This window comes from Falco rusticolus, chromosome 19 (genome assembly GCF_015220075.1).
Source record: "Falco rusticolus isolate bFalRus1 chromosome 19, bFalRus1.pri, whole genome shotgun sequence".
NCBI classification, from domain to species: domain Eukaryota; kingdom Metazoa; phylum Chordata; class Aves; order Falconiformes; family Falconidae; genus Falco; species Falco rusticolus.
Genome location: NC_051205.1, coordinates 5,465,505 through 5,489,759, shown reverse-complemented (window position 1 = coordinate 5,489,759; position 24,255 = coordinate 5,465,505). Strand labels below are relative to the sequence as shown.

The 24,255-nt window shown below is 64.7% G+C and overlaps 2 protein-coding genes and 1 long non-coding RNA gene across 3 annotated transcripts; all 3 read right to left on the bottom strand.

Annotated features, from left to right (window-relative positions):
* Positions 1-2,643: 2,643 nt before the first annotated feature.
* Positions 2,644-14,703, bottom strand: EIF4B (eukaryotic translation initiation factor 4B). Its single transcript, XM_037411791.1, is given in 18 exon segments — positions 2,644-2,843; positions 3,096-3,168; positions 3,328-3,415; positions 3,574-3,641; positions 3,837-3,872; positions 3,874-4,048; positions 4,143-4,261; positions 4,541-4,775; position 4,820; positions 4,886-5,064; positions 5,357-5,467; positions 5,969-6,112; positions 6,520-6,574; positions 6,892-7,008; positions 9,064-9,144; positions 9,146-9,273; positions 10,083-10,220; positions 14,613-14,703. Coding segments are annotated over 18 exon segments (1,839 nt in total). The 5' UTR covers positions 14,626-14,703; the 3' UTR covers positions 2,644-2,765.
* Positions 10,862-14,280, bottom strand: LOC119159190. Its single transcript, XR_005108046.1, has 2 exons — positions 11,033-14,280; positions 10,862-10,933 (listed from the first exon to the last, which is right to left on the bottom strand). It is a non-coding gene; the product is annotated as an uncharacterized LOC119159190 (long non-coding RNA).
* A 1,367-nt stretch (positions 14,704-16,070) lies between the features above and the next one.
* KRT18 (keratin 18) lies at positions 16,071-20,760 on the bottom strand. Its single transcript, XM_037411751.1, is given in 8 exon segments — positions 16,071-16,275; positions 17,007-17,023; positions 17,025-17,231; positions 17,336-17,461; positions 18,010-18,174; positions 18,262-18,418; positions 19,431-19,513; positions 20,299-20,760. Coding segments are annotated over 8 exon segments (1,281 nt in total). The 5' UTR covers positions 20,710-20,760; the 3' UTR covers positions 16,071-16,160.
* Between the last annotated feature and the right edge of the window lie 3,495 nt (positions 20,761-24,255).

Here is a 24,255-nt window from a genome sequence, read left to right as displayed (position 1 = left end):
GCTCCCGGCCCCAGAGTGGCGGCCGCTGCCTCCCCCTTCCCCCTTCCCCCTTCCCCATCCCCTCCTCCTCCTCCTCTCTCTCTCCTCCTCCCCCCCCCGCCCCCCGACAGGGCACGGCCACCGTCACCGCGGGCGGGACAATACCGGCGTGATGGGGACGGGGTTGGGGTCAGCGTGCTTCTGGGGGGGGGACGGGGGTGGTGGTGTCCTGCAGGAGCACTGTGCCCCCTAAATGGGGACATAGGGTGCTGTGGGCCCCCCTCCGGGGACAGACCGGGCCCCAAATGGTACCTGGGGAGGGATGGGGGTCCCCAAAATGATGAGATGGGTGGGTGGGTGCCCCCGGGTGGGTGCCAGCACGGGGACACGGGTGGGTGGCGCAGAGCAGGTCGGTGGCCGCGTCCCACACCGGGTCAACGCCCCCTCGGGGGGGGCGGGGGGAGGCAGCCCCCCCTGCGGCTGCGCCAGGGGCTGGGGGGGGGGGGGCACCCGCGGTCCCAAGGCGGGGGGCTCCGAGCCCCCCCCCCCCAGCGCCGGGAGCCCGATACCCAGAGGCCCCCAGGGATGTCGGGGTGCAGGGGACCCCCGGTCCCACTCCAGGAGGGAGCTGTGGCCCTTGGGGGGCCCCCGGAGCCCCCCTGCCCCCCCGCTGGGGGGCCCGGCCAGACTTGGCACCCGCAGCGCCGCCGGCGGCCAAGCGGGGACAGAGGGACAGAGCCCCCATTGTGGGGTCGGGCTCCGGGGGGGGGGGCGGGGGCCTTTCTGTAGGCCCCGGGGGGAGGGGGGGTGTCCCCGAGGCTGGGGGGGGGGGCGGGATCCCCGGGATTCCCAGCCGGGAACGGCGCCGGGACGAGGGAGACTGCGGGGGTGAAGTCGCCCCCGTGGCTGCGACGCGCTGAGCGGCGGCAATTAGCGGTGGCAATTAGCGGTGGCAATTAGCGGCCCCCTCCCCTGCCCCGGCTAGTTAAGCTTCAATTAGGCTCGTTACCAGGTGGGCCTGGCCCAGGGGAGCCGGGGGGGGCCAGGACCCCCGGGTAGGGGCGTCGCTGGCGGCGGGGTGGGAGATGGTGTGGAGCACCCTGGAGGGGCCGTGGGAGGGAGGAGGAGGAGGAGGAGGAAGGACAGGGGGAGGAAAAGGATGGAGGATAAGGATGAGGATGGAAAAAGGAGGAGAAGGAAGGAGGAAGGACAGGGGGAGCAAGGAAGAGGAGGAGGATGGAAGGACACAGGGATGGAGAAAGGACAGAGGGATGGAGGAAGAGGAGGAGGAAAAGGATGGAGGGAGGAAGGACAGGGGAAGAGGAGGATGGAAGAAGAGGAGGAGGAGAAAGATGAAGGTCAGATGGAGCAAGGAAGAAGAGGAGGATGGAAGAAGGACACAGGGATGGAGTAAGAGAAGGAGGAAAAGGACGGAGGGAGGGAGGAAGAGGAAGGATGGAGGACAGAGGGAAGAAGGATGGATGAAGAGGACGGAGGAAAGACGGGAGGAAGAAGATGAAGGACGGGTGGAGGAAGCGGGGGTCCTGCCTCCGCTTCACCCCCTGACCCAGCTTTGGGAGGTCCCAGGGTGGCATTGGGGGGGTGGCACCGAGCGGGGACCGCACAGAAGCCATGGGGGGTCCCACAGCCCTGGCCGAGCCCCCTGCACCCCTCTGGGAGGGGCTGAAAGGATCGGGCCCTGAAAGGGTTCGTTAAAAGATTCATTTTATTGGAGGGGAAACGAAAAAAACCAAACCCAGAACGCGTGGGGGGGGGGGGGGCTGGGGAAGCCCCAAGCCAGAGAGGCCCTCATTGCCCACGACGACACATTTTTATAGATTTTGTACAAATTTTTACAGGTTTCTCTTCTTTGGGGGTGCAGGGGAAGGAGGTGGCCTGGGGAGGGGGTCCCATGCCCAGCCGGGGGGTCCCAGCATTGCCCCCCTCTGCTCCCCAAATAAAAGGGGGGGGGGATGTGCTAGGGAAAGCGGGTGGGTTTGGGGACCCCCCCACCGTGCGTCACTGTGAAGGTGTTGAGCCCACCACCCACCCAAAACAGGGGGGACACGGGGAGGCAGGTGTGGGGTGAACTGGGGGGGGGGGGGCGGGCACCCGTGCCAGAGGAGGAAGGTGCCCAGGGGATGCCAACACCTTCCAGGACCTGGCTGGGGGTGCTGGAGGGATGGAGGGAGGGGTGTGCAGCCCACCCTTGGGAGCCGGGCTCACCCCCCCCCATCCCCCCCAAACCCATCCGAGGGGCTCCAGCGTTCCCCCCCCTTCACGCTGATCTTTTATTGACAGCAGCATCGCGCAACACCAAGTTTAGGCTGGGGAGGAGGCGGGAGGAAGGCCAGCTCTTCCTCCTCAGCCCCCCCGCTCCCCACAGCGCCCCGCGCCCCCCCCTCCATCCCAGGGGGGACCCTGGGTCCCTTGGGAAGCACCAACCTGCTCCTCTCACTCCTCCCTGCGGAGGCGGCTCCGATGCGCTCGACGCCGTCGCGGCTGCAGCACATGCAAGAGGTGGGGGTCCTCGCTCGGGGGTGGGTGTTTTTGTGGTCTTTTTTTTTTGTTGTTTTTTTTTTTTTGTTTTGGTTTTTTTTTTTTTTTTTTAATTTGTGTTGGGTTTTTGTTTTGATTTAAAAAGTTTAAGAAAGGTCTCCAGGAGCTGTTGAGTTTTAGGTTTTATTTCTGTCTTGTCTGGATAGAGGTTTGGTTTTTAACTCTCCAAGCGATCCCAGGGTGGCGGCTGGTGGGGAGATGGCGCGAGGGCCCTGGAGGAGGATTTTTTATTCGGCGCATTCTTCATCATCACCATCATCTTCGCCATCTACTGACAGCGCCGCGTACTTGCTGGCGTGGCTGAACTGCGGGGGGGAGGGGGGGACATTCCTTACACACCAGCCAAGTGGCTCCGGCTCCACGCAAAAGGGCGGCTGCCTCTGTCGCACGGAGAAAAATACCGCCCCCCCCAAACCAGCTAAAAAAATCCCAAATCCCCAATCCGAGGGGAGGAAGGGGTGTCACGGCACCACTGGGAGTTGGAGCCAGGGCTCTCCCCCCCACCATGTGCCCCCTGGGTCCTGGGGGTGCCCCCCACCCCCCAGAAAGGTGCTTACGGAGGGCGGGTTCTCGTCGAGTTTCTTTGGCTCAGATGCAGGTCGGGAGTCGTGATCCTTTCTGCTCTCTTTCCTGCTGGAACCAGCGGCCCGTGGGCTTGGGGCCGGGACCCCCATCCCGATTCCCGAGCCAGGACCGGGACCCCCCATGCCCGATCCCTGAGCCAGGACTGGGACCCCCATCCCGATCCCTGAGCCGGGGGTGCTGCAGGGAGGGCCCAGGGTCACCCACCTGTCTGAATCTCCCGGGCCACGGCTGGAGCTCCCGCTTCGGACCTTGGAGCCACTCTCCCGGCCCCCGTCCGGTTTGTTCTCATCTCCTGCAGGGAAGAGAAGGCCACGAGGTCTCACTGCGAGCCCGTGGCCACCACCCACCACAACCGGGGGCTTGCGGGGGTCCGCACCCTTCCCTGCCACGGGGGCAAGGATGAGTCGCAACCCGGCTGTGGCAGAGCCAGGTGGGCCAAGCCCCCCTCACCTTTCCTGTGGGCGTTCTTCGGGGGTGCCCCGTTCTCCACGGGCAGGCTCGGTGCCGTCTGGCTGCCGCTGGAGGGGAAGAAAGACCAACAACATCAGGATGGTGAGAAGGAGACGCCGACGCCACAGGCGAGAGCAGGAAGCGGCGTTTAGGGAGCGGGGAGACGGGATCCTTGGGCCACCACTGGAATATCTGGAGAGACCAGCGGCACAGGGGAAACCCTGGGGGTCACGGCCCAGGACGTGTCCCCCTGCGGTGCCAACCTCGTAGGAGAGTGCTGCTCCGAGTCCGAGCTCTGGGCGGGCAGGGGTTGTGCTGCTCCGCTTCACCCAGGCGTTCTCCTTGGGCGGCGGCGCCGGCATCACCTTCAGGGGCTGCTTCTCTTCCTTCGGCTTGGAGGTGGGAGAAGGGGCATCATCCTCCTTGGTGAACGCCTCGTTCTCCAAAGACTTCTCGCTCTCCCTCCTTCGTGTGGCTGCAGGGGTGACAAACACAAACGGAGGGTCGTGCGCGAAGCCACAAGAGGGGTGACAAGGGACATGCTGGGGGCCACCCAGCTCTGCACTCACTCCTGCCCGTCGGGCCAGTTCCCACGGAGGTGCCGGGGGGCCCCGAGTTGCCGGTCTGCGAGGACTCACTCCCTGTCCGCGATCGCTCCTGGTTCTCTTCGCTTCGCCAGCTGGGATGCCTGTGCCAGGGGCAAGAGGGGCTGAGCTCGGGGGCCGCAACGTGGGGAGGGAGAGGAGCGGCGAGCGGGTTTAGAGCGCGCCGAGGAGCATCATCGGCACCGCTACCGAGGGGAATGGGTCAGGGGAAGGAGGTGGCCACCACAGGGGAGATGCTGTGCTCCAAGGAACCCCACTGCCACCTGGACACCCCCCGGGTGGAACTGGGTGAGTTTTACACCCGACAGCTCACACAAGGCAGCCAGAAGCCCCTGCCCCAGGCCCCTCCCGCTGCAGCACACCTCTCTCGGGGTCGTCTTTCTATCCTCTTATCATCCTCCAGCTGGCGTTGCAGCTTCTCTTGCTCCTTCTGTAGCCGCTCCTCCACCTCCCGCTCCCTGGCGGCCGTGTCCACCGGCTTGGCCCCCCCAAAGATGGAGGCAGCCCGGCTGGACTGGGGCGCAGGGGCCACGGAGGTCTCCTCCTCCTTGGGCGCACTCCTGGGCTTCAGGTTCAGCTTCGGCCTCTGGGTGGGACCTGGGCAGGAGCCAAGACACCCCCAGTAAGCATGAAGCCCCCACCCTGAGCCGCTCTCAGCTGAGCCACGGGTGGTCAGACCCCACCCCCACCCCAAGAAAGCCATTAACCTCGTCGTCACGGCGGAAATCATCCCGGCCGTAATCATCCCGGGAGTTCCACCTATCCATCCGGTCATCCCGACGGTCATAGCGGTCTTCATAGCGGTCACTGCACCCTCGGTAGTCGTCATCCCGGCGATACCCACTGCCAAAGGCCCTCCTGCCGCTGCCTATCCTGGAATCGTAGCCTGCGGGAGGAAAGGAACCCCCTCCCGGTGAGTGCTGCTCTCCCCCAGCCAGCCTTCCTGCAGGACAGCGTCTTCCACGCAACAGCCTCCAAATCCGGGCCAGAGCCAGGCTCCGGGAACGACCAGAGCAAGGCTGGGGAGTAAAGCTGGCCGGAGAGGAAAAGCCACAGCTCATCTCCCGCACCCCTTCCCCAGTTACTGGGGGGAGCAGGGCCGCACTGGGCAGCTCGTCCGCCGTGGCAGAGCCTCACCAACACCCTGCCGGCCTGGCAATCCTTCGGGAATGCCCTACCTCGGTCGTAGTCCCTGCTGCGGTCATCGTAGCGATCCCTGCCCCCAAAGCCACGGTCCATATCCCTCCGCGGACCATTGCGATACCGATCGTCGTAGCGATCCCGATACCCTGGAGGTGGGAGAAGGGGGGTCCCGCGTGAGTGAGGCACCTTGGTTTGCTCTGAACGCTCAGGTGACGGAGGCTGGCAAGGGTTTTCCTGCACTTGTTACCGTGACGGTCACAAATCCCATAACTAAGCAGGAAAATCCCGCTACCGTTCTCCAGGTGGGAGACGGCACCAACGCACTCGCCCTCAGAACCACCTGGCTGGGCAGAGCTCGGGTGGCCGCGCTGCCAGCGTCCCGTCGCAGACAGAGCACACCCAGATATCAAGGTAACGCAGATTTTCAGGGGAAACAGCAGAAAGGAGGAAGAACTTTCCGTATGGGAAGATGCAGCAGATTCAGCTCCGGGCTACAGACGTAGGGAAGCCACCCCCAGTCCTGCAGGAAACCTGCTTGCCAGGCAGAGGCGGAGGGAAGCCCCAGCCCGACTCCTGCGTCTCGCTCCGATCCCCTCAGCCACCATTTGACGGCAACGGAAGCAACACGTATGTTTCTGCCAACTCACTGTCTCCAAAGCTGTCATCGCCCCTGCGGGGTGGGTAATCATCAAAGCTATCCGTGGTGGCAGGACGGGCCCTCCAGTCACTCTCAAACCTCTCCGAGTCACGGAAGCGATCCCGATCTCTGCCAAAGCAGCGATCGTCCCGATCTGCCGGGGAAGGGAAGGAAATTTCAGCTCATGGGGATGGGAGCAGCTGCTGGCGGCGAACGGAGCACGAGCCTGGCCCAGCCTCTCCCAGCTCACTGCGCTCTATCAGCAGGAACGTTGGAAAGCCCTCGGCTGAGGCAATTAGCGTGATAGGGACAGCAGGGGTGTGGGAGGAACCAACACAGTGTTATAGATAAGTGCTGGCAGGCAAAACACCCCAGCGGGGCCCTCCAGCCACGCAGGCAGGAGCCAAGCCTGAGCCTGGAGCAGGGCTCAGACCCGCCGTCTGCGTCGTGACAACAGCGATTTGCCCCTCCATTGCCGGGGCCGATCACCAGCCCGGCACGCAATGCAGCTACCAGGCCGGCCGACGTGAAGCCAAGGTCACGAGCCAGCAGGATACTCGCCTTTATCCTGAGCTTGATCAGCAACATCCACTCGTATTCTTCTGTTCCCTAGAGACTGGAACAACAGGGAGAGATCAGCCCTGCAGCCCCGAGACACGCGGAGGGGTGAAAGAGCGGATCCCGGGACGACACCCGAACACAGAACAGGCGGCTTATACAACACCGGGCTCCTCCCGCAGCCCCGATGCCCTAAAAATACACCTTTCTTCCCCATTTAAGCCTTTCTCAAGCAGGGACAGCCATCACTCTACAAGATGACACTTCTTAACGCATCTCCAGCACCCAGGGCCGCACAGGAACGTGCCTGGTCCGAGCTGGGGGCACACGGGGACTCGTACCTACCAGCCCTGCTCCGTCAGGGGTCGGACTCACCTCTTCGTTGAGGCTCAGGGCCTGGAACAAGGAGTCTATGTCTTCAAACTCAGCATAACCAAAACCTTTCAACCTCTCCGGATTGGTAGGCTCCCGCGGCAAACGCACAGCACTGATCTGCAGCCAGAGAGAAGAGGAGAGCTCGTCAGGGTCCTTGCTCCAGCTTGTTAATATGACAGGCGAGGACCGTGTTCTCTCAACAATGCAGCTCGTGGCCACCCAGGAACTGAATAAATCCTCTCAGTGATGAGCGGGGAAGAGGAGGGTGCAACTCCCCCTCCAAGCACACCACAGGTTCCCCACACAACTGCCTCCGACACTTGTCTGGAAGGAGGAATCGGGCTAAAGCAAGAGGCTTCCAGCTGCAGATCTGCAGCGGGAACGGATGGAAGGGCCAGGAGAGCTCTGCTCTGCGGCGGCCGCTCTGCGCCCCAGCCAAAGCTCCAGCCCCACGGCTGTGGGCTCCCCCAGCCAGCCCCAGCCACCCCTTTGCATCCCCAGCTCATCCCAGGCTCCGCAGAAAAACCCTGGTGAAACCCAGCTCCGGACTGTTCAACCGAGACCCTGGGTTCCACACGAGCCCTCGGGCTCCGCTAGCTTTATGTCGCATGCCACACGTACGCCTCCGGTCACGCTCCAAGCCCTCAGCACCGCCCGCAGGCCCCATCAGACGTCCCGTCCCGCTGCACTAACGCCTTCTACAACCCCTCCTCGCTGGACTGAGGCTCCCCAAGCGTGGCGGCCCCCCAGGTCACTCAGGGGAAGTGGCAGGAGCCGTGGAGGCAAAGGGAAGGCACAAGCTGCCTTCAGACGAGCCGGGCGCGAGGGGCCACTGCTCCAGCCAGCGCCGGGAGAGGCTGGGAAGGGAGAACAAGCGACGGATGCAGAGCGAGTAACTTCTAGAACAGTGAGGACCAACCCTGGGCTTTGCTTCTTACTCTCCCGTGTAGCACTGACCCCTCTGCCTAGACCTGGCCGAGGCTTCAGCCTCTCAGCTCCCTCCTCCTCCTCCTCCCCCACACCGTTACTCTCTGAGGAGGAGTGGATGCTGCCTCAGCAGGCGCCAGAGGTTAGAAAAAAAAACTGAAAATAAAAAATCACGGTAAGCATACGTTGACTCTGCCCGCGGGGAGCGATCTGCTGCCATCAGCAGGGCTCGCCACCGCGTGGGGAATGCCGGACTCCAGCTGCATTTCCCAGGCCGACCTTCCGGGAGGGAAGCAGCCACTTCCCATCGCGGCTTGATGTCCCACCTTTGCCCTCCCTGAAAAACCCACGGGCGCCAATGTTCTTAAAGCTGGGAAAAGATAATGCCACTGTAGCAGTCACGGGCTCCCTGGGAGCCTCTCCCGCTCTCAGCCGTGGGGCAGGACCTGTCCCAGGTGAGCCCCAGCTGGGAAACCCCTCAAGAGGGCCGGACCCAGCTCAGGTCCAAGCGGAGCCCATCAGCCTCTGTGAAATTGTATTTAAGAAAGGACTGAAAATGCCACAGGCAGAAGAGGAGGAGAAGAAAAAAGAGTGAGAAGCAGCAGAAGGCAGGCCAAGTTCGTTGCTGTCAGTGCTCCAGGTGCTGGAGCAGGTAACGACAAGTCTATTTTAAGTGGTAATAAATTTAGTTTTCCCCAAACCGAGTCTAATTTGCTGTACTAATTGGTAAGCCATCTCCCTGCCTTTATCGCAACGCACAAACTTTCTCATCCTATTTCCACTCCCTGTCCCGCTGAGGGGGAGCAAGTGAGCAGCCGGGTGGGTGTTTGGCACCAGTTGTGCACCCAAAATCACGCCAAGAGCCGGCCCAGGCTCCTCTCTTTACTCGGTTCCACAGGAGAAACACCATCTGCCTGCTTCAGAAGGGTTCGCGCTCCGTCACCACCGTGGCTGAAACAGCGGGAACAGCCGTTTGCTTGCTGGTAGCCAAGTGACTCACCTGAGATCAAGCAATCCGACAGCCACGGCCGTCTGGCAGCCGCCCCTCGCAGCCAGCTCCGGGCAGACATACCTGCAGGAGCCGGGAACTGCCTTGGCCAACCCACAGCCAAGCAGGAACCAACACACAGAGCCGGCGGAGGGCAAACGGGGATTGCAGCATCCAAATTCACGGCATTTGCAGCCCACGGTACCCCCAGCATCACCCTGCCCCGTGCCCAGGCCGGGCTCCGAGCCGCTACTCACGTTGAGTCCTCTGAAGAAGTCCTTGATAGATTCTTCCGTCACGTCATAGGGCAGGTTTCCCAGAAAGGCAGTGTAGGGGGGGGGATTTCGGGAGGCGGCTTCTGTCTATGTTGGGTTCCCGAGCAGCCCGCGGGGCGGTGGGCAGGATGGAGCGGTCGATCGGAGGGGCCCGGTACACGTCGTCATCGTTACTGTGCCAAGTGGTAGAAACTAAAGAGAGAAATTTGGCAAATCACAAAAAACCCACCCAACTCAAGACTGGTTACTGGCAGCGCCATCCCCCCGGCGGCATTACAGCCGAGGAGCTGCACGTTAAATCCCTGAAATTCGTTCAGCTGAGCTGCCGGAGCCAGCGCGACACAAGCTGCCCCAGGGGCACCAGCAGCCCCCAGGAGGAACCCAGGCAGGCTAAAACGGCACGGGAGAGCGGTCGTTTAGTCCCGCGACCCATTTAATAAAGCATTTAAGCCTTCCCGGGATTAATTCCTGTTTGAATTACAGCCCGTCTCGTGGAAAAATACCACGGCTCGATTATTAATGTTCTCAGAAAGAAAATTCCTTGACACTGCCGAGCTGGAGGTCACTGCACTCACCGGTAAAACTCCTGGGCTTTGGTGAATCTGCCCACCCTCCGTCTTCCCCACTCTGGTTCTGCCAGTTACGCCAACAAAAAGCTCTTTATCCCATTTCTGTTCCCCATGTGGGTGCAAATCTCCCTCCCCTTCACCAGACCAAGAGCCTCAGTCCTAATGAGATCTTGGTTTGCTCACCGAGCTTAATTACCCCCCCGAAAAGAAACAACCAGCAAATTTTGCAATGTCTGTGTATGTTGTTCCAGGTCACCAGCTGTTCGAGGGTACAGTCAAACCCAGAGCCGGTGGCTTCCAACACTTCCCACACGGTTCTTCCCCCCCTGCAGCGGTGCAAGAAGGGGAAGGATCTGTGGACAACCCGCCTCTGCACCCCTCACACCCCTGGTACTGGTGTTTACTGGTCTGGGAGCCGGGCAGTGACAGTACCGTCTCCTTCCAGGTCGTCTGTCTCGTCGGCCCAGCTGACGGGTTTGGGGATGTAGGTTGGGCCCCCGCCGCCGCCACCATCCTCTGCTAGAAAGTCCGTCAGGGTGAGGGTCTTGCCCTTCTTGTTCTTCTTCTTAGCTGGTGGGGAGAGAGAGAGGACAGGGGTGAGTGTGGCCGGGGCCTGCTTTGCGCAGGGTGGGGAAGGAGGAGCAGCCGGGGCGCCCGAGACGCAACACCAGCCACGGAGACGCAGGCGCCGGCCACCCCATCCCCGTTTATTTCCTATTTCCAAAGGGACAACAGCCTCCGATTCCACTCAGCCGAGAATCCAGGCTGCCATCACCCCAAGCACAGTCACACCCCACATTTCGGGGGTCAGCCGTACCCACAAACATCCTCGGGGCTGTTTGGTTTTGGGGAGGAGAGAGAAGCCACACCACTTCCACCCAGGCCACAAGCAAGAGATGCGGCGGAGCACGGCACGGCGATGCCACGGCCGCTGGGACCCCTCCGCCTCCTCCGGAGCCGGCCTCACCAACATCTTAACAAACCTCCCAACTTCTCCAGCTTGGGAATTATTTTTTTTTTTGCTCCACTGGAGCCACGAGCGGCCACAATGTTTATCCGCCGAGGCTTTTTGTCGCCTCCTGACGAAGCTGTGCGCCGTGACGGTCCCCGGCACCTCCCAGCACTGCCGGGGAAGCCGGGCTATTTTTAGGAAGCCGGGTTATGATGCAGTTTGCAGAATTCAGCAGTTTTTGGGTTTTGTTTTTTTTTTTTTAACCTTGCGGAAGGAATTGCTGCCCCCCTGCGGCACCCATGGCCGGAGCAGGGACCACCACCACCTCCACCTGCACCACCACCACCTCCACCTGCACCACCACCACCTCCACCTGCACCACCACCACCTCCACCTGCACCACCACCACCTCCACCTGCACCACCACCACCTCCACCACCACTTCTGGGCAGAGCATGGAGGGCTCAGACACCCCCGGTGACTCCGGACACCCCTCCACAGCGCTTTTCAGCGGCGCTTGGAGCTCCAACCTCCCAAAGGAAAGAAAAGCCGGGCTGTTTTGAAAGGTATGGCAGCCAGAGCCACGCAAAAGCAGCCATTGCTTTTGAAAACACGCGCTCTTATCTTTGGTAAGAAGAAATAATAAACTTTGGGATTACTGGACTTCACGCAGATAATGTCTTACCAGGCTCCTGGCTGGGGAGCACGATAATTAATGGGTGAAGGGTCACAGCAGCCTTAACGAAGATAAAAAATGACAGATGCAGGACTTTTGCAGGCTACTCGTTCGCCTTCTCTAATTAGCCAAAGCTCGCCTGCTGTTGCTCAGAGCCGAGGGACTGCTCACCGAATGGCGCTTAAAATGGTTTCTTCCGCAGAAATCCCTGCACCGGCACCGATATAACCACCACCAGCATCTTCCAGCAGGGAAGCCAGATGGTGGGAGGCTCCAGGCATGGATGGATCAACTGCCTGTGTGCAACACTGGCCCCCCATCCTGCCTCCTGGCCCCCCAGATCCTGGTTTTCTGTTGCCCTTGCTCTTCCCCTTTGCGAGTCTGGGATTTTTAGGGCAGTGTGAAGCTGTATCCTGCTCCTTCAGCCAGATGCTGGGAAGACAGAGCCATCCTGCCCTCCTGAACATGCTCCCAGCATCTCCAACGACGCTGGAAGCTCCCAGGTGCCATCAGGGAGCTCCTGTTCTCTGACGCTTGCCAGTTCTCCATTCCCAACATCCATTAAGACCCAGAAGGGCTGGAGAGAAAAGCTGAGCCTACAAACGATCCTTCCCCCTGCAGCTGCGCCAGCTCCATGGCCCAGCACCTTTCCCAGTGCCATTCTGTCCTCCCCTGCCTCGTCCCCACCAGGAATCCCAAAGGTTTCTGTTTGGAGCAGCCTGGGCTGTACCCACACCAGTCGCAGGAGAACCAGGGCAGAAAAGAAACTCAGTGGCAGTTTGGACCCGTTTTTAGCCACCACACATAAATCCCCGGGCTTGGGTCCCCCCGGCATCGTCTCCTGGAGCCCAAAGCCTCCGCAGGCAGCCACCGCTCCGTGCCAGCATCTCCAGGCCTGCTCGGGTCTTCCAGCCACGCTCCAGCTCACGGCTCCGCTCCGGGCAGCTTCGGTAAAGCCACAACAGCCGAGGGACATGGCACAGCACCGGCAGTGATGGGGAAACACATGGCAGCTCCCCCCGGCTCCAGCCACCAGCCCTTCAGGTAGGGGCTTGTGCTCTCATCACAGGACCCCGTCGCGCTCCAGAGAAAACCTTGGCAGGGCTTGGTCGTCTTCTTGCATCTTAAGCTGCTTCTCAGTCCCGCGGGAATCACAGCCTTGGCTTTGGGACTTCGGGCGACTGGAAACACTTCCCCCAGGAGCCCAAGCACACAGGCAGACCCCCGCAGGGGGTGGCCCAGCGAAACCCACCTCTCACCCCCCGAGAGCCACACAACACCTGGCAGAGTGCTCAGAGCGGGGTGAGAAACACCTGACCGCAGGGGCTGACACCCGCAGCCTCCCATTAGCGGCTGGATCTGGGGGGTGATGAGATACAGGTGCTGCTCGGGGTCCTCACCGACCCCTGGGAGCCCCCCTGGGCTTCTACCGCCTGCTGCAACCATCTCTGGGCCCCCTCAGATTTTGCCCCTGGTTTTCGGGCCAGGAAGCTGCTCTCCATCCAGCCCTCGGCAAAGGCCAGAAGCCGCGAATCCAGCCAGCCCTCTGGAACAGCCCAAGCTCCGTTTGCCAAGGGGAAACTCATGGAAAGATGACGTCGGTCCTGGATAAAAACATCGGGACGGCAGTGGCGACTGCCTGGAAAAAATGGAGGAACCCTCTTCTGCCGGAGATGAGGGCCATTCCCCAGGAACGGGGGGCCAGGCAGCACAGTTTGCCCTCCTCCTTCCCAAACGGCACTGGCTCCGCTCCCAAGGGCCACCAGCCTCCGAAACCAGCGCACTGGGCTGGCCCCGGACACCTCGAATGGCCACCGGGTCCCCAGCGGGGCCTGGCGGAGCCAAGCAGCTCCTGTCGCAGGGTAACGGCATCACTGGGCCTACAGGCACCGTGCTTGGGGAGGGGGGAACCCCCCAGCCGGGCAAGCCTACCCCCTGCCTGCTGGTTTTAACCCTGTCACGGAGCCCTGAGCCTGTTACTGACACCCAACGGGGTGTGCAGAGCCCTGCGTCCGCGACCTGCGCCCACAGCCCCCCCCAGCTCAGGGGTGCCCCCCACCCCGGCTGGGTCCCCCGGGTGCTGCTGGGGGTGCGATACGGGCAGTGACACCCACCCTGCGCTACGGAAGGGGCTCAGTGTTGGCGCTCCCACTGCCGGGCAGAATGGGGCTTGTGGGCACCCGAGCCCCCCGGGAGCCCCCCCCCAGGTTAAGGCCTCCCCTGTGCTGGAGCCTCACCGGGAAACCGCTCATTTTTTGGGGGGGGAAATGAATAATTTTGGCATTTCCCCCCCTGGCCCTGCCAGGCTCCAAATGGCGCTGGCAGCTGGAGGAGCGTGGGGCTCTGGGGGCTGATGGGTTTTTTTTGGGGGGGTCCCTCATGGTGGGGTGGACTGGCCAGTGGGAGGGGGGGAGGATCTGGGGGGCAAATGGCACGGGGGGAGGGGGCAAGGGAAGGAGCCCCTTTGGTGGTGGCACTGAGCGCTGCCCAGCCACCATCTCACAGAGACCCACGGGGGGGTGGGGGCCACACCAGGCTGGGGGGGACATGACACACAGGGACACCAGGGCCGAGGGGGTGACACGGCACAGGGACACCGGGCTGGGGGGGGGACGGGGACACAAGACACACAGGGACATCGGGCTGGGGGGGGGACAGGACATGACACAAGGACACCGGGCCTGGAAGGGGGGGGGTCACACATGACACAGGAACACCGGGCTGGGGCGGGGGGCACATGGGGCACCGGGCCCGGGGCGGGGGACGCGACACAAGGACACCGGGCCCGGGGACACACACACGGTGGCTCTGCAGCCGCCCCCCCCCCCCAAGAAGACCCAAGGGTATCGCACTGCTACGGGTGGGGGGGGCCGAGGGGGTGGGCTCACAAGGGGGGGTTCTCCGGTCCCGGCCCCCTCCTCCCCCGTTACCGGGTGCCCGACCGCGTGCGCGCCGCGCCCCCACGTGGGTACCGCCCTGCCCTGCCCCCCCCCCCCCCCCGCGCCTGCGCAGTGCCGCGCTTGCCGCTGCCGCCCGGCCCCCCCCGCGTCGCCTGTCAATCACCGCCGCCGTGCGCCCCCCCACCAATGGGAAGCCACAGCGGTGGGGGGGGGGGGCGGGGGCGGGCGGCCGCGGCCCTGAGGGAACGCGGCGGGGGGGGGGGGGAATTGGTTCGCCGCAGCTGCCCCCCCGCCTCAGCTCCGCCCCGCCGGCCCCCCCCGGCCCCACGGCCCCCCCCGGCAGCGGCAGCGGGCGGCGCGGTCAGGGGGGCCCGTCGGTCCCGGCCGCGCCCCGCAGAACCCGCCGGGCCCCGCCGCCGCCGCGCCGCGCTCACCTGAGGCCGCCATGTTGGGAAGAGGCAGAGAAGGCAAAGGACCCGGATGGCGCCGTCACGTGACCGCCAGCGCTCCGCCCCCTCCCCCGGGGCGGGGCCGGCCGGGGCGCGGCTGATTCTGCGCTTGCCGGCGCCGCCCGCGCCGCGATCGTCCGGGGGGGCCCTGCGGAGCGCGGCGGTAGCGCCGGGTGCTGCGGCGCGTGTGCAATGCACCAGCGCCCTTTGCACTGCACCACCGCCCTTGTGCACTGCACCAGCACCCGTGTGCACTGCACCAGTACCCGTGTGCACTGCACCAGCACCCGTGTGCACTGCACCAGTACCCGTGTGCACTGCACCAGCGCCCGTGTGCACTGCACCAGCACCCGTGTGCACTGCACCAGCGCCCGTGTGCACTGCACCAGTACCCGTGTGCACTGCACCAGCACCCGTGTGCACTGCACCAGCACCCGTGTGCACTGCACCACCGCCCTTGTGCACTGCACCAGTACCCGTGTGCAATGCACCAGCACCCCCAGGCAATCTGTCTGTCCATCCATCTGCCTTACACCACTACCCCCCAACCCCACCCATCCATGCACCCCCACCCACCCCCACCTACAGATTCCTCAGCCAGCCAGCCACCCACCCATCCCTCCACCCACCCACCCACCTATCTGTCTGTTCCTCCCCCCATCTGTCTGTCCATCCTATTGTCTGTACACCACCACCCCCGGTCCAACTGTGCGTCCATCCCTCCCTTAACCCACCCACCTGTCTCTGTCCATTGGTGTGTCTGTCTGTCCATACACCCACCCATTCATCCCTTCATCCATCCACCCATCCATCCATCCGTCCATCCATCCGTCCATCCATCCATCCATCCATCCATCCATCCATCCATCCCCACCCACCCATCCATCCATCCATCCATCCATCCCCACCCATCCATCCATCCATCCATCCATCTGTCCCCATCCATCCATCCATCTGTCCCCATCCATCCATCCATCCATCCCCACCCATCCATCCATCCATCCGTCCCCATCCATCCGTCCCCATCCATCCGTCCATCCATCCATCCGTCCCCATCCATCCATCCGTCCATCCGTCCATCCACCCATCCATCCGTCCATCCATCCCCACCCATCCATCCATCCGTCCATCCATCCATCCATCCATCCATCCATCCATCCATCCATCCTCCCACCCATCCACCCATCCATCCATCCGTCCATCCCCATCCATCCATCCATCCGTCCATCCATCCATCCCTCCATCCCCATCCATCCATCCATCCAACCATCCCCATCCATCCATCCATCTCTTCATCCATCCACCCCCCCATCTGTCCCTCCATCTGTCTGTTGTCTCCCCATTCCCCCGCCAGCTCCCTGCCCCCCAGGCCTCAGCTCTCCCCGAACCACCTCCTGCAGCCCCAACCCTGCTCCCCTCCCGCAGCAGAAGAAGACACCAGAATTGAACATCTCCCCGAGGGGGGACACACTGCTATTTTATTAAGGGGGAGGTGGGGCCCCCCCCGGGTGCTGGGGTGCCCTCTGCACCAGCTCAGTATGTCCGCACCTTCACCTCCCTCGTCTCTGTCACCACCTTGCTGTCAGCCACCCTCTGGGTGCTCCGCTGCGTGGTGGCCGTTGTCTCCTTCTCCAGGGCGTCCTGCAGGCTGCGGGGTGCGTGGGGGTGGCTCAGGGCACTGGGGGTGCCCCAGGGTGCCCCCTCCCCATGCCTGGCCCCCGTTGGATGTGTCCCCCCCCTTCCCTGTGTCACCCCAAGGGACCGAGAGGTGACGGAGCTGGTGCATCCTGGAGGATGGAGTTGGGGCTCATCCTGGCTGGATGCCACCACTGTCCCCTCGCTATCCCCAGGGTATCCTAAAGGATGGGACCTGGACATCCCATCAGGCTAGGATCATCCCTACTGGACGTCACCAGTGTCCCCTTGCTGTCCCCAGAGTGTCCTGAAGGATGGAGCTGGGACATCCCATCACCCAGGGCTCATCCCCACCACTGTCCCCTTGCCATCCCTGGAGAATCCTGAATATGGGACCTGGAACATCCCAGCACCCAGGGATCATCCCCACTGGATGACACTGCTGTCCCTAGGGTATCCCAAAGGATGGGACCTGGACATCCCATCAGCCTGGGCTCATCCCCACTGGATGCCACCCGCTGTCCCCAGGGTATCCTAAAGGATGGGACCTGGACATCCCATTATCCAGGGATCATCTCCATGGGATGTCACCGCTGTCCCTTTGCCACCCCTGGAGCATCCTGAAGGATGGAGCTGGGACATCCCACCACCCAGAGCTCATCCCCAGTGCTGCCCCCACCCCAATCCCCCCATGCCAGCCCCAGCACCCCCCCACCCCCGGCACCCCCCACCCCACCCCTCAACCTGAAATCCTCCCCCCCCCTCCAGCAGCCGGTGGTAAGTCGCGATCTCGTCCTCCAGCTTGCCCTTGACGTCCCGCAGCGCCTGGTACTCCTGCGCCTGGCGCTGCAGCTCCTGCCGCAGCTGCAGCAGCTCCGCCTCGGCGCGCAGCACCAGTGCGCCCAGTTGCTCCAGCTGCGCTGCATAGCGTGTCTCCACCTCCGCCAGGTTGGCCTCCAAGCCGGCCTTCTGCAGAGCATCACCCCAGGTTCAGGCCCCCCCCGAGGGCAGCTCGGCGCCCCCCACCCAGGGGTGCATAGGGGTGGGGTATGGGTGCTGTTTCGGGGGGGCACCTGGTTTCGGAGGGACTCCAGGTCGATCTCCAGGGTTTGGACGGAACGACGGAGGTCCACCACAGTGCTGCGGGCTGCGTCGATGTCCTTGGTGCTCTGTGTGATCTCGATGGTGCTCTCGGTGATCTGGGGGGGCGCACAAGTGGGGTTTGGGGGTCAGCACCTCAGCCCGGCCCACCATGGCCACCCCAACCCATGGAGGGGGCACGGCAGGTGAAACCACCCCAGGGAGTGCCAACCCCAAGGATCTGTAGGATGGGGGTCCTCCAAGAACATCCTCAACGTTGGAGCAGGACCCCCTGGAGAAGGTCCCCACCGAGCCTGGGGTCCCTATGGGACAGGGGTCACCCCAGGAATGACCCCACTGGTGGAGCAGGACCCTCTGGAGAAGGTCCCCACTGAGCTTGGGGTCCCTATGGGACAGGTGACTGTCCCCAGTGTTGGAGCAGGAGACTCCCAGGTTGTCCCCCTCATGGGGTGCCTTTGGGGAACACCCCCATGCCAGACCCCCCCCCCGATCGCAGTCCCCCTTGTCAACACCCCCAGATGATCACTCCATCCACCATGGCTTGACGTTCCTCACGGGGGAGGACACTCCCATGGGCCCCCCCACAGCTGCCTGAAGACCACTGAGTGCCCCCCGGCGCGGGTTGGGGCGGGGGGCACGGACCCACCTGCCGCCCCCATTGCTTCTCCAGGTCCTCCAGGTTCTTCTGGGCCAGGGCGTCATACTGCGCCCGGATCTCGGCCATCACCTTGCCCAGGTCCTGCGACTTGGGCGCGTCCACCTCCACTGTCAGCGCCGACTCGGAGACCTGGGCCCGGAGGGTCTTCACCTCCTGGGGGGCAGTGGGGGGCTGGCGTCAGTGGGGGGATCCCCACCAGCCCAGCCCCCCCCCCCCCCCCCCCCCCCCCGCCATCCCAACCTCCTCGTGGTTCTTCTTCATGAAGATGAGCTCCTCCCTGAGGGACTCGATCTCGCCCTCCAGCTGCAGCCGCGCCATGTTGGTGTCGTCCAGGACCTTGCGCAGCCCCGCGATGTCGTTCTCCACTGAGAGCCGGATGGCCAGCTCCGCCTCGTACCTGGCGGCACCGCGCTGGGTGGCCCCGCCACGGCCACCGCCTGTCCCCACCCTGTCCCATCCCTGTGGTCCTACCCCAGTCCCACCCCCATCCCCATCCCACCCCTGTCCTCACCCCCATCCTGGTCTCCATCAACATTCTTACCCCACTCCTGTCCCTCCTGCCACCTCCACCCCACCCCTGCCCTTCTCCCTGTCCCCATCCTCATCCCTGTCCCCGTGTCCTACCCCTGTCCCCCCCCCATCCCCCCCATCCCCATCATCAGCTCCATCCCATCCCTGCCCTCACCCCCATCCTTGCCTCCATCGATGTTCTTACCCGGCTCCTGTCCCTCCTGTCCCTCCCTGTCCTTGTCCCTGTCCCCACTGCCACTCCCATTTCCACTCTTGTCCTTATCATCCCTGTCCCCATCCTCATCCCTGTCCCCATCCCCATTCCCACCCCATCCCCATCCTACTCCCACTCCTGGCCCCAATCCCATTCCTGTTCCCAGCCCCATTCCCACCCCTATTCCCCTATTCCCATTCCCATTTCTGTTCTCGTCCCCATTCCCAGCCCCATCCCAAACCCATTCCCAGTCTCACTCCCACCCCATTCCCACCCCATCCAATCCCATTCACATCCCATCCCAAACCCATTCCCACTCCATCCCATTCCCATTCCCAGTCTCACTCCGGCCCCATTCCCACCCCATCCCAAACCCATTCTCACTCCATCTCAGTCCCATTCCCAGTATCACTCCCACCCTATTCCCACCCCATCCCAACCCCATTCCCAATCCCACCCCCAGTATCACTCCCACCCCATTCCCACCCCATCCCAATCCCATTCCCACCCCATCCCAATCCCCTCCCCCAGTCTCACTCCCACCCCATCTCAATCTCATTCCAACTCCAACCCAATCCCATTCCCAGTCTCACTCCTGCCCCATTCCCAACCCCATCCCTGCCCCATTCCCAGCCCCATGCCCACCCCATGCCCACCCCATGCCCGCCCCATTCCCGGCCCTCACTTGACCCTGAAGTCGTCGGCCGCCAGCCGCGCGTTGTCCATCTGCAGCACCGTGCGGGCGTTCGCCACCGTCGCCTTGAAAATCTGGGGGGGGGACACGGGGGGGGGATGACACAGGGCACGGCCGTGACACTGTCACCGGGGCGCGGGCACCCCCCCCGCGCCACCCCCACCCCCGCCACCCCCCCCGCGCCACCCACGTCACCGTCACCGGTGCCACCCTGGCAGCTGCCCGTGCTCCCGCGGGGGGGCCGGGGGGGCCGCACCCAGGAAGAGCGGTGATAAAATGGGGTGGGGGCAAAAGGGGGACGACAGGTGTCCGGGTGGGTTGGGGGGACCCTGGGGCTCAGTGACCGGCTGCGGGGGCAGAGTGGGGGCTGCGGTGGCTCCAACACTGCCCTGCCCCGTGCCCTTGGTCATGTCCCTTTGGCCCCCGCCCTGAGGTGCAGCCCCCCAGGGGGGCACAGCCCCACACCCCTCCACATACACAACACCCCCAACCTCAACCGAGCCTCCCACCCTGGTGCAAAGCTCACCCAGCCCCACCAGGGTAATACTCAGCGCCATGGGGCCACCAGCCCTGGGACCACCAGCCCTGGGGCCACCAACCCTGGGACCACCAACTCTGGTTGCCACCACCCCTGGGACCATCAGCTCTGGGGCCACCACCCCTGGGACCACCAGCTCTGGGACCACCAGCCCTGGTACCACCAACCCTGGGGCCACCACCCTGGGGCCACCAACCCTGGGGCCACCAATCCTGGGACCACCATCCTGGGGCCACCACCCCTGGGGCCACCACCCCTGGGGCCACCACCCTGGGGCCACTACCCCTGGGGCCACTGGCTACCCCCCCGCCAGGCCCCCACCTTGTCCCGCAGGTCCTCGATGGCCTCCCAGTGGTGGCCCCAGTCCTGGGTGCTGGGACCTTTGCTGGCCATGAACTCGCGGATCTGGACCTCCAGCCGCCGGTTGTCCTGCTCCAGGCTCCGGACCTTCTCCAGGTAGGTGGCCAAGCGCTCATTGAGGTCCTGCATCGTCTCCTTCTCGTTGGCCACCACGCCAGAGCCCGTCAACATCGTGGTAGCCCCATAGCCGGCCCCATAGCCTGCCCCATAGCCACCCCCAGCACTGGTCACACTGGTGGTGCGGGTGACAGAGATACGGGACCCCGAGCCCCCTGCCCCGGCGTAGACACTGGCCGCGCTGCCCAGGGGGCCGAAGCGGTGGCTGGTGGCGCGGTGGGAGCCGCTGTAGGTGCTGCGGTGGGAGAAGCTCATGGTGTCGCTGGCTGGAGCTGGCCGGGTGGACGCGGGACGGGGCGGACGGACGGGATTTATAACCGGGAGGGGCGGCCCCACGGCACCTCCCCACGGCACCGCTTGGCCCCACGCCCGGCACGGGAGGGGTGGGGGTGGGGGGGGCTGGGGCCGGCCGAGCCCTTTGTTCCTGGGGCGTGATGGGCCCCACAACCAGTGGGGCACAGGGTGGGGTGAGGGGGTCTGCCCCATAACCAGTGGGGTGCAGGGCAGAGGGATGGGGGTCTGCCCCATAACCGATGGGGTGTACGGTGGAGGGATGGGGGTCTGCCCCATAACCCCTGTGGGGCGCAGGGCAGAGGGACGGGGCTCAGCCACATAACCCATGGGGTCCAGGATGTGGGGACGGGGCTCAGCCCCACACATTTCGGGGTACCCCACAGCTCCAGCTGTCCCCACCAGTTCACACCAGCCCCACATCACCCCACTGATCCACCCCCCCACCCCCAGCGATCCCCACCGGGGGGTGGCAGGACACCCCCCCCAGGGTTCCTGGGGTCCACAGGCGGGGCCGGGGAGGGGGTGTCCCCCCGTGGGGACAGTCCTGGGACTCGGGGACCCCCCCAGCCCCCCAGCTGCAATCCATGGGGCGGGCAGCCCCATAGGCTACGGGGCCCCCTCCCCGCACCAGGCACGGAGGCGCATTCCAGCCTTATCTGCAGCAGCTGGGGGGGCCGGAGCCCCCCGGGGGCGTGGGGCAGGGCACGTCCCCACTCTGCGGGGTCAGAGAGGGCAGCGATGGCCTTGGGGGGGCGGGGGGTGTCCTGGGGGGCTGTGGGGGGTGTGCCCTGCCCCACTGCAGGCGTGGAAGGCGCAGCTTTGCACGGGAACGCTCTCTGCAGGGGCGTGCAGCTTTGCACGAGCACACACTGATGCACGAGTGTGCACGTCTGCGTGCGAACACCCCCCGCACGGCCGCATGCTTTGCACCAGCACGCACATCTGCGTGAGAGCATGCCTTTGCACAGCTGCACAGTTTGCAGGAAAGTGCCTTTGCACAAGCACGCACCCTTGCAGGAACACCCGCCTCGCACCAGCTTGCACCAGCGCACACATTTGCACGGTGCACTTTTGCACGAGCACGCCCCTTCGTGCAGCTCGCACAAGCGTGCCCCGTCACAAAACCTCTCCGTGTTCGTGCACTTTTGAACGGCACCGTCACCTTGCACGCACGCCCACCTTTGCACGATCACACTGGCAGAACCCCTCGCCGTGCGCAGCCATGCACCTTTGCACGCACGTTTGCACGGCCCCACGCGCCGGGGGGCTGCGGGGGGGGGGGCTCCTGCCCCCGCCCCCCCCCAGGGTTCCTGGCCCTACCTGTGTTTGCTCGGCTGGGCCATAAAGGGGTGCGGTGCGGCGGGGGGGGGGAGGGGGGAGGGGGGGCTGTGCTGCCCCACCCTCCCCTTGGCCCTCCCAGGGAGTGGGGGGGGGGCATGGCATAGCCCCCCGGGGGGCTCGGGGCTGCCCCCAGCCTGGCCCCATCCTTTGCCCTGCGAAATGTGGGGGGAGAGCGGCCCCGCGCTGCCCCTGCCCCATTTTGCCCCACTCCTGTCCCAGTCCTGCCCCGTTCCTGCCCCACTCCAGCCCCATTTTGCCTATTTACCCCATTTTGCCCTGTTCCTGCCCCATCTTGCCCCATCCTGCCCCGTTCCTGCCCCACGTTGCCCCATCCTGTCCCATCCTGCCCCACTTTGTCCCATTCCTGCCCCATCTTGCCCCGTCCTGCCCCACTTTGTCCCATTCCTGCCCCATCTTGCCCCATCCTGCCCCGTTCCTGCCCCACGTTGCCCCATCCTGTCCCATCCTGCCCCACTTTGTCCCATTCCTGCCCCATCTTGCCCCGTCCTGCCCCACTTTGTCCCATTCCTGCCCCATCTTGCCCCATCCTGCCCCGTTCCTGCCCCACGTTGCCCCATCCTGTCCCATCCTGCCCCACTTTGTCCCATTCCTGCCCCATCTTGCCCCGTCCTGCCCCACTTTGTCCCATTCCTGCCCCATCTTGCCCCATCCTGCCCCGTTCCTGCCCCACGTTGCCCCATCCTGTCCCATCCTGCCCCACTTTGTCCCATTCCTGCCCCATCTTGCCCCGTCCTGCCCCACTTTGTCCCATTCCTGCCCCATCTTGCCCCATCCTGCCCCACGTTGCCCATTCCTGTCCCATCCTGTCCCATCCTGCCCCACGTTGCCCCATGTTGCCCCACGCCGCCCCGCTGTGCCCCCCAGCAGGACTCTGCCCCACGCCGGCCCTTGTCCCGCTGCCAACCCTGCGCCATTTGGGCGCCTTCGCGGGCGCCGCAGTGGCTCCGCCGGGGCCGGGAAATGGAGGTGCTGGAGCAGCGCGGGGGGGTGAGCCGGGGGGGCCCAGGGGTCTGACCCACCTTGGGGTCCCCACCCTGGGGTCCCCCCGGGGGGTCCCTGTGGTGTGGGATGCCACGGTCACAGAGGGTCCCCCCCTGAGGTCCCCACAGAAGCCCCCCTGGGGTCCCTGGTCACGGAGGGTCCCCCCCTGGGGTCCCCACAGAGCCCCCCTGGGGTCCCTGGTCACGGAGGGTCCCCCCTGAGGTCCCCACAGAGCCCCCCTGGGGTCCCTGGTCACGGAGGGTCCCCCCCTGGGGTCCCCGCAGTGCCCCCCCGGGGTCCCTGTGGTGTCTGACCCCCCTGTGCCAGCAGCGTTTGCCCCTGGCGCTGCCCCAAGCCCCCCCCATGTCCCTGGGACCCCCTTGCCACCACCTTGGGGCGATGCCCCACACGGTGGCTGGACATGGTGTGGGGTGTGGGGGTGCTCAGGGGGCTCCCCAAGACCCCCCACCTCCACGCTGTGCTTTGGGGACCCCCCATGGGGGCAGGAGGACCCCGTGACCCCGCTGCTGATGGGGTGGGGGGCTGGGGGCCATTCCCCAGCCTGGCCTCTTATCAGGCACATTCCTGCCGTGCCGGTGGGGCTGGAGTGGCTGGGAGCAGCCATGTCTCACCCCCCCCCCCCCCCCCCCCCCCCCCCCCGGCGCCCCCCACCCCCGGAGGCCACCAGAGCTCCCGCAGGGGCCATAAACTGAGATGAAAGACCTGGACCTGCAGCTGATAAAGGTCAGCCACGGCCCCCCGCGCCCCCCCAGCCCTCAGTGCTTCAGGGGCTGGACCTAGGGACCCCCCCCCCCCCAGCCCTGCTCAGCACCCTGAGGGATGCTGGATGTGACCCCGGCCAAGGCCCCCATCACCATGGTGGCATCTCCAAGGGGGTGACCTGGGTACTGGGTGGTCCAGGGCCACTCTCTGCCTCCATGGCCTCATGGAGGACACTTGGGGACACGGGGACCCCTGTTCACATCCCCCCGGAGGTGTGGGGGTCTGGGGGCTGCCCGGCTCCCCCAGGGTTAAGCAGTGCCCAGGTCCTGTGGTGAAGCCACAACTGGGACCCACCATCCTCCTCCTCCCTCCCAAGCCCTGCTCAGGGGGTGCTGGGGGGCACCCAGTGGGGTCCCCTCTCTGCCCCTTCACCCCCAAGGG